This window comes from Branchiostoma belcheri, unplaced genomic scaffold (assembly GCF_001625305.1).
Source record: "Branchiostoma belcheri isolate BF01 breed outbred unplaced genomic scaffold, Haploidv18h27 scaffold10, whole genome shotgun sequence".
Taxonomy (NCBI): domain Eukaryota; kingdom Metazoa; phylum Chordata; class Leptocardii; order Amphioxiformes; family Branchiostomatidae; genus Branchiostoma; species Branchiostoma belcheri.
In genome coordinates, this window is record NW_017802380.1 from 2,634,036 (window position 1) to 2,642,622 (window position 8,587).

Sequence of the window (8,587 nt, forward strand, 5' to 3'; positions counted from 1 at the left end):
AAGTTGTAGGTACTTTTAAAGGTCTAAGCCATAACTGTGCAAAAAAACTCAACTACATTTTTGTAGTTCTATTTGCCTGCCTTTTAAGAAGAAGTAATACTAGTATGTGTTGTTTTCTGATTGGTCTCTTGCTGTCCCGGTTCACTGATCAGAAAACAACACGTGATATTAGCCCCAACACCGTCCATTTATACACCGAAGGCGCTAGACAGGGGAAAACAAACACATCTTCATCCTTCATTAGTTGGCTACAACACTGTTATGATCAAAGTTGCGACCTATTGTATTTAAATGTAATACTAATTACTATAGGAGTATACATTGTGTCGGATGATGTAACCCGCTAACCTGCTCAAAAGACCGGATATGACATCATGCGCACTTTCCAGAAGTTTGTCTTTACCTGGAAAGACAGGTTGTTCTCCCTCCAGACTAGTCGTGATTAAAACTGAGTCGTGGCAGAGAGAAAAATAACTGCGCCATGAAGACCGCGCTGTTTCTGGCCCTGCTGGCGGGCACACTGTTGTCCACTAGCGGGGAAGGCAAACTGAAGGCCACCAGGGCCAAACTGCACACCTTACGGGAGAAGGTGAGCCTTCTGGGAGAGATCTTGGAGCGCACCGAGCGGGTTGCCGACATGGCTGCGCGGCAGGTGGGGTCGGGAGACGGCGACAGCGGAGAGAGCGAAGAGAGCGGGGAAGACGACGGGATAGGAGGACCACTGGCGGAAATGCTGGAGAGGTTCTTCTACGGGTTCGTGGGTATGCTGGAGAGCATGATCAAGGGAGAAAACTTCCAAACGAAGGTCTCTTCCCTGTCCGACCTGTTGGCTGGTCTGCCGAGGAACTACAGTAAAGTGACCCACAAGTAAGTCACACACACGTACTACAAGTTAGACTATATTTCGCAAAGGTATCCGCCCCTTGAAAATGCATCTACTAGTCACTCACTGACTCAGTAAGCAGATCTTCAATGCTACGCTCCCTGTATGATGCACTCCGCACTGAATATATGTTTGCCTACCTGGGGGTGTTAAGAGAGCTCTTAAAGACACTGTTTTTGGAAAAATTACGTGTCCCAGCGGACACATATTATGTAGGTTACCTCCGCGAAGAGCTTCGTCAGGCCCGTAAACCATTTGATATCAGAGTTTTTTTTTGTGCAAAAACAAGTTCTTCCTTTTCCCCGCTGAGTGCCTGACAGGTGAGTAAAAGTACTTGGTTATGTATAAACCAGAACACACTATGGTCAGCAGGCAAAAATGTACCGCCTACTGTCTGATTACAACATCTGGCTAATTTTCTATGCTAACCACGTACGGCATTGCCTTTGACTGTCACGACCTGCAAACTCGCGGAGCTGTCTTTCTTTCTGAGTCAGCGAAGCGAAGACGCCAGACTCATAACATCGCCAGCTCTGGTATGTGGCTGTTTCCAACTGCGAAACTGAGCAGGGGTGAATAAGATTTGCACCTGTTTTGTTAAGTATTCAATTACAGCCAATGATCAAACACAAACAAACAAACAAACAAACACAGACAAACAAACAAACAAACACACACACACACACACACATGCGCGCGCGCACACAGACACACACAGACACAAACACACACACACACACACACACACACACAGACACACAATTACAGACACACACACACACACACACACACATGCATACGAGTACATCTATAGTGGATATTTTCTGCAAATACGACTTCATACAATTTCGACAATTGAACACCTAACATCATAAAATTCGATTATTATTTCCTGTACAGCTCTGAGCAGCAAGGCAACACCACCATCAACACGACCACTACCGTGGAGAAGTCCCAGGGTAAGGACGGGAGCTTCAGCTTCGGGCACGTGAAGACCGTCGTGGACGGGCCCGACGAAAAGTCTTTCTCCAGCATCGTCCAACAGGTGGGCACACAACGTTCTCCCTAGACGAGCACTTACTTTCTACATTCTCAACTCATGTCTAGTATTACAGTCTATTACAATAGCCCCGGCTACCAGGCTTCGGGAAGCGACTGGAAAGAGCAGCGGCAAACTGTTATCTTAGGGCTGACCAACTCCCCTGGCATATCATCTGTCTATTTGGACAATTTTCCAGCCGCCTCCCAAAGCTTGGTTCGGGCTAGCATGACAATATATGTATGAAATGGTACGCAGTGAGGTTTTCGAGTTTACTTCACCTGTGTGGACATATTATTTACGATTTATTAGAATATTGGCATAATTAGAGTGTGTTAATTGTTATCTAAAAGTAGATTAGTCTCTAGGAATCAGTAGATATTAGCAGTAGTTCAGTATACATATAGGTACAAGTTGCCATACATTGTACCTGCAACAATTGTGGAATAAAGCTCTTCTTCTGTATATGCTGACAGATGTTTCAGAGCGCGTCAGGTGCCAGTGGTGGTGACAGCACCGCCGATGAGAACACCGCTACTGACAAACCACCCAGCGCCTCTGCGACTCCGAAAGCTGAGGCCACCCCCACCCCTCAGGCTGAGGCCACCCCGACTCCAAAAGCTGAGCCCACCCCCACCCCACAGGCTGAGGCCACCCCCACCCCGAAGGCTGGGGACGAGGGCGCCAAATCGGTCCGTAATCTCCAACTCTTGGAAATTCTGGAGCTTCTGCGCAACGCCAAGACCGAAGGAGATAACTAGCTAATGTTCAGAAGTAGCCACCACTGATTAACAAGGAAAACCACTGATTTGTTGCCCTACCGTTAAGATGCTGATCGTGGATTTCGAAGAGTTGGTTTTAAGATGAGGTGCAAAGAAACGAAAGATCTGTTACCTCTAGACAGTCAATTGCAATAGCACTGGGTTGGCTAGCTCACTTCTTATTGATGACAGAGACGGACAGACCCCACTCTAGACAGACCCATAAGGTCGTAAATACAGTGTAAGGTTGCATGTGAGTGGGTGTCAGTAATAATAGGGATTGATAACTTTTTCTTACGTCTTTTTACTTTTTTTTTACAATTGATAACTTTTTCTTACGCCTATGGAGTAGATGATGATACATTACGGCACGTGCAGTTAGAACTTCCGCTCGAGCTTTTTTTCACCTTAGCATTTCTTGTGAGACAATCTGTTATCCATTCCTAGACCTACGTCATGTTGCTGTATAATTTCCTTCTCAAGACAACGAAGTATAGAATAGAATACAGTAATCTTCAGGTAATGAAAGGATGTTGTCAATAGCAATTACTAGTGTACTCTCTGATGTAGGGTTCTTAAGGATTCTAGTATCTGTATGTATGGAATCTATATTCAGGAAAGTTCAATACTATCTACAAACCTATCGAATATAATTATTGTACGAGCCGAGGAGCTGTGTGTAACACACTGTGTGTAACACAGGCGATGAAAGGATGTTGTTAATGGTAATTATGTTCTGTAATGATTGGGAATTCTAGTATCTGTACTTATGGAATCTATATTCAGGAAAATTCAATACTTTCTACAAACCTTTTCGAATATAGTTGCTGTATGAGCCGAGTAACTGTGTGTAACACGCATGTTTCTTCATCCTGTAAACAACTGGTTAGTACCTTCAGGCAACCCAGACTGATTCGCAAGGGAGCTCAAGTATAACATCTTGGCAAGTGTCATACCTGTTGCCATACATTGTACCTTGTGCGATTGTCAAGCAATAAAATTAATTCCTTCTATAAAAATATGTAAACATCTCATAAAATAGATAAATCTCTAATGATCGTGGCCGATTCGAATTTAACATGGGAATCTATCGTCGATGGATCGGGGTGTTATATCCATAACCGTGCTTTATCCATAACCATGCTCAGGTACGGTTCTGGATACTAGTGGTTCACACGTATCCAGAACCGTGCCTGGAGCAAATCTACGTTCTTGGATACGCGGAAACTATGACCAAAACCAGCATGCCTGATCAATCCTAACCCTGGACCCATTTAAGTATGGAACTAGATAGGCACGGTTCTGGAGCATTGACATAAAAATCGTGCCAAGCCGTCTCCATGGTGATACTATTTTGGAAATAAAACCCAACCAGAACGCTCATGAGTCATGACCCTATAGCTCCGGGCGATAAATAACTTCTCCGCGCATGTGCACAACTTGGAAAACAACACATGCTTCCGCCCAAGTCCCAGACAATTATCTCTGCAGTGATAGTATATGACTCGTTCGACACGACTGTCATATAATCAGTTAGCAGCATCTTTCGCCATGGCAGGGGTATACGAACAGGCCCAGCCAGTGAGAAACCCAAACTGTATAATTGAAGCGGGACACACTGGTCCAGGCGTGCGGTTCCAAACAGAGGAACGCACTGACAGTCGTCGGGTCCTGATGGGAGAAGAAAAGCAGAGGCTGGCCGGAACACCCGTCGAAGTTGGCCGAAAGGCAGGAGAGGGTGTCATCTTGGAAAGGTCTTCTCCGCGCCTTTCAGAAGACATGTATGAGGAGGCGCAGCCGGTACAGTTTCATATGGACGGTGCATGTTCATCTTCAGGTTAGTACTTCAGGTTAATCACAGCAGTTTTCAAGATCAAATGTGTGACATGATATCTTCTGTAGTTTTTGGACATTATAGATAGTGGACGTTTTCAATAAAGAAAAGGAAAATAAGATATGGACAGAAGGATCATAGGAAAAGGAAATAATGGCGTAGCAATGCCGTAGTGGAGCCATACGCAGTACTGTCCAACGAGATGCTTTGTCCCCAGTCTGAAGTCTCCCATTTTACCTTTAATTGAAGGCAGGTGTCGAGAAGGAAGACAGAAACAAACTACTAGTACATTCTGAAATCTAAATTTGTATACTCTTTCTAGACGACACCCAGGACAAGCCGACGCTGCGTGACCACCTGTTGCGTCACTTCAAGTCTCGCTCCAAACTCTGTCTGATCCTCACCGCGTTCTGCACCGTGATGCCGTTCATCTTCCTGACGTCAGGCCTGGTCATCGGCATGTACGTGGGCGCTCGGCAGTCCCAGGGACTAACGGTAGGGCTGTAGCCTGGTTACCAGACCTATTCTTTAGAGCTACCGAGTCATACAACCTCTTCTATTTGCGAGGAGGATGTAGGACTCGAAAGCTAGAATATGTCTGGTAACCAGTCGCTAAGTTGTCACCGTGTTTTCTGTGTTATCTCGGAGCGCAGCCCGGTAAAAGTTTGTCTGTTCAACCATGTTTCATCATCTTCCCTCAAGATTACTTCATCACCCCAGCTTGTCTGGCAAAGTACGACCGCTTAACTGCACACGCGAATGTCAGGCAAATTTACACGTGTGCATACGGCCACGGTGAGAAAATATCAATTTCTTTAGTTGCCTTACACTAGTTAACAGTAGTTTATTGTTTCGTACAGTTTCAAAAAGTAGCGCAAGTACAATTTTCTGTAGAACTCATATGAAAAATCTAAGGCTTTGATAGGCAGATAATGTTGCACAGCTTTGTTGTTTTTCCTAGTCATTTTACCTTTTTTTACCTAGTCATGCAGGGACATATTGAATATTCCTAAGCAATTTCCTTGAGTGTCTGGATGCCATCCCCTCGTCATGAATATGGAATAAATGTAACATGTTTGGCATTGAAAACCGTTGCCATGGCGATGGTTTCTTAAATATTTATTGGTATTGAGCCATTGGTGAGTTCGTTCTATGATATGGCTGAGGTTATTGTCTGGGTGTTTTTGATATGGTTAATTTTGCTCCTTAGGCTCAATGTTTCTGCTAGGATGCCATTTAATACTGTATTCTCCAAGCAGAGATTTAGGCTTCAACCGCTTAGTTTTGGAGTGTTTTTAGGCGTTGTTATAAGGAATTCCTTTTTGTACTGTTTTTTTTAAAGCCAATGGTAACTGTTTGGCCAATGGAATACAGCCTGGCAAATTTGATACTGTCTTTCCAGCCACCAAAAGATTTGCTTGGAAATGAGCCATTTAACCCTCATCCGTACACTATTTCGTGTCCTGTCTTTCCTTTTCGTGGGAAAGTTGGACTTAGGCCGTCGACTCTTTGCCCTGTTCATTCATTCATTTCATTATGTCTTATGAATACTAAGCTAGTAAGCAAAAATGATTTCGTCCAACGCTTTTCCCTCAGATACACAAGAGTACACAGGATAAGAGTAAGAATGCAGGCAGTGTGGATGTTACAAGATGGGTGGACACCAAGCGCGAAGACACTACCAGGCCACTCTCGATGTTTCACGAACCGGATTCAACTGATGCAAAAAGTAAATTTGTTAGCTTCCCTTTCCAAGGAATGGAGGCCGTTGAGTGACAGAAGCTGGATTTGTATAACTGCTATTCCATAATAGATTGAGTATGATCCATGACGTAAAAGTATTATTTACATGTAACTTATATTGCAGACCCATGATATCCTGCTACATGCATGTCTATATATAAATTCGCTATATCTTTTTAGCGTTCCACATCTAACTGTTTCAGTGTTGTGTATCTAATTAAGTGCTCGAAAGGTAACTAGACAATTAGTATGAACTGAAGGACACCAATGAAATGTATCAATGAGATTCGTTTGAACCTCTTAAGATTTTTGTTGCTCAACACTCAATGGACAGGGGGCAATATCTGCACTTCCACAAGACTTCATTGCTCTATGTACAATGTAGTGTTTTTAAAGTTTTCTACTCTTAAGTTTCTCATGTGTCATGCAGATTGTCCAAAGGGCTACACAAAGTTTCGAGGAATCTGCTACAAGGCGTTCAACCACACCACAGCCGACTGGCGTTCGGGCCTCTACTGTTTGTGGGACGCCGGCGGCACCCTCGCCATGCCCCGCGATCGGGAGATCAACGACCTGCTGGTCAGCCTGAAGAATTCGGTGGACCGCACTGCTCGGTTTCGGTTCGGCCTGCACGATAGGCTATTGGAGAACAACTGGCGTTGGGTTGACGGCAGAGGACTGGGCACTGGTGAGTTATATGACAATGACAATGATGTTTATTGCATATTCATGCCCTTCCGGGCTAAATAACATATTGGATGATACTAATTACTAGTAAGTACATAGGAAATTGTATGAGAAGAAAAAAAAAACAGCTACTGTATACTATAATTTATCTAATTCTAGAGCTTACAATAGCTTACTAGTTTCTTCTCTCCTCTTGAAACATGCGTATACGAATTCAGAGTTTTTCAATCACCAGGTATTTAGACGATGACATTATGTATGTGAACAGTTCGTCATTCGTTAACTTTGTAAATCCCTGGCCCAGTTTAATAGTGTTAAAGAGAGAAATGCGTAGATCTCTGTACAATGGGCATTCCAGGACAAAATGTTTTTCATCTTCTATACAATTATTTTTACATAGTTCACAGAGCCTATCATTCGGAGGAGTCCAGCTGTATCTACCAGTTTCAATGTGCAGTGGATGGTCGCTAATTCTTATATATAATTCTTATATATGAATGATGTATCATTCTGTATGTCTGAGCAGTAGCAAGCAGATGTCACCCTTATGCATAGCCTGGTTACCAGGTCTATTTTAGATCATTTTGGCTCCCGAGTCTTTATCTTCTCCTATTTTGCGGATAGACTCGAGAGCTAAATGAAAAAAAAATTCGAAAGCATCAAATTTGCCAATTGGATACAGCCTGGCCAATTTGATATTGTCTGGCCTATTAGATAGTCTACTAGATACTCTCTACGATTTTGTCCCGTTAACATCTGCTTGGAGAGTCGAAGTCGGAACTTGTACAACGTGTTAAAATTGCAACATAGACATTTAGCAGTTATAATAGCATCGTCGATTTTTGGTTATCATAGGTGAGTTCAGTGACTGGGGACCGGGTGAGCCTAATGACTTCGACGGTAATGAAGACTGTGGCGAGTATTTCGAAGCACTGAAAGGGAACTGGTGGAACGACGCACCATGCGAGCTCAGACGGAAATTCATCTGCGAAGTTAGGCCCTAGTCTCCACCCCTTAACGCAGGTCGAAAAACAGTAAAATTTAACGAAATAGGGAGAATAGACTCTACTTTGCCAGGGGAGTTTGGAAATGTTACCCTTAACGCGGCTCATTCGCCTGCCCAATTGTTGACCCTTTCTTCCCCGCATTGTAGTAAGACATACACGTGTAAGGTGTATGGATAGTACTGTACTATCCATACACCTTACACATGTATGTCTTGACCTAAGTTTTACTAGTGCTGTTCAATCGATATTTCAAATATACTTACTATACTTGTAACTCAAATTCAAGTTGTAAAGAGCTACATATAGATTTTCCTTATGTCTATATCGACATTAATTTTTGTGACATTTTCAATGGTTTTGTCAGATTTATATGATGCCTAGGATGTGTAAAAATAATAGGGAAATAGTGGTGACGATGATCAGCAAATCTTAAGATTTTCCACCTAATCAAAATAGTAACCAGCTGTATAATAACAAGTGAAGACAAAGTCAGGAAGACGCAATGAAAGGCAGTTTTAACAATCTATTATTAGGACCAACATTTGCATCCTGGTACAAATATACTACATACATGTATATATAACAAATATGCAACAACTGGGTGTCAAATAATGCATATAAAAATAATACTTA

The 8,587-nt window shown here is 43.0% G+C and overlaps 2 protein-coding genes across 2 annotated transcripts; both read left to right on the forward strand.

Annotated features, from left to right (window-relative positions):
* Positions 1 to 384: 384 nt before the first annotated feature.
* LOC109472855 (protein TsetseEP-like) lies at positions 385 to 3,698 on the forward strand. Its single transcript, XM_019772719.1, has 3 exons — positions 385 to 867; positions 1,784 to 1,928; positions 2,399 to 3,698. The coding sequence occupies exons 1-3, from the start codon at positions 482 to 484 to the stop codon at positions 2,681 to 2,683; spliced, it is 816 nt and encodes a 271-aa protein (XP_019628278.1). The 5' UTR covers positions 385 to 481; the 3' UTR covers positions 2,684 to 3,698.
* Positions 3,699 to 6,677: 2,979 nt separating this feature from the next.
* On the forward strand, positions 6,678 to 7,951 carry LOC109468939 (CD209 antigen-like). Its single transcript, XM_019767321.1, has 2 exons — positions 6,678 to 6,948; positions 7,803 to 7,951. The coding sequence occupies exons 1-2, from the start codon at positions 6,678 to 6,680 to the stop codon at positions 7,949 to 7,951; spliced, it is 420 nt and encodes a 139-aa protein (XP_019622880.1).
* Positions 7,952 to 8,587: the final 636 nt, after the last annotated feature.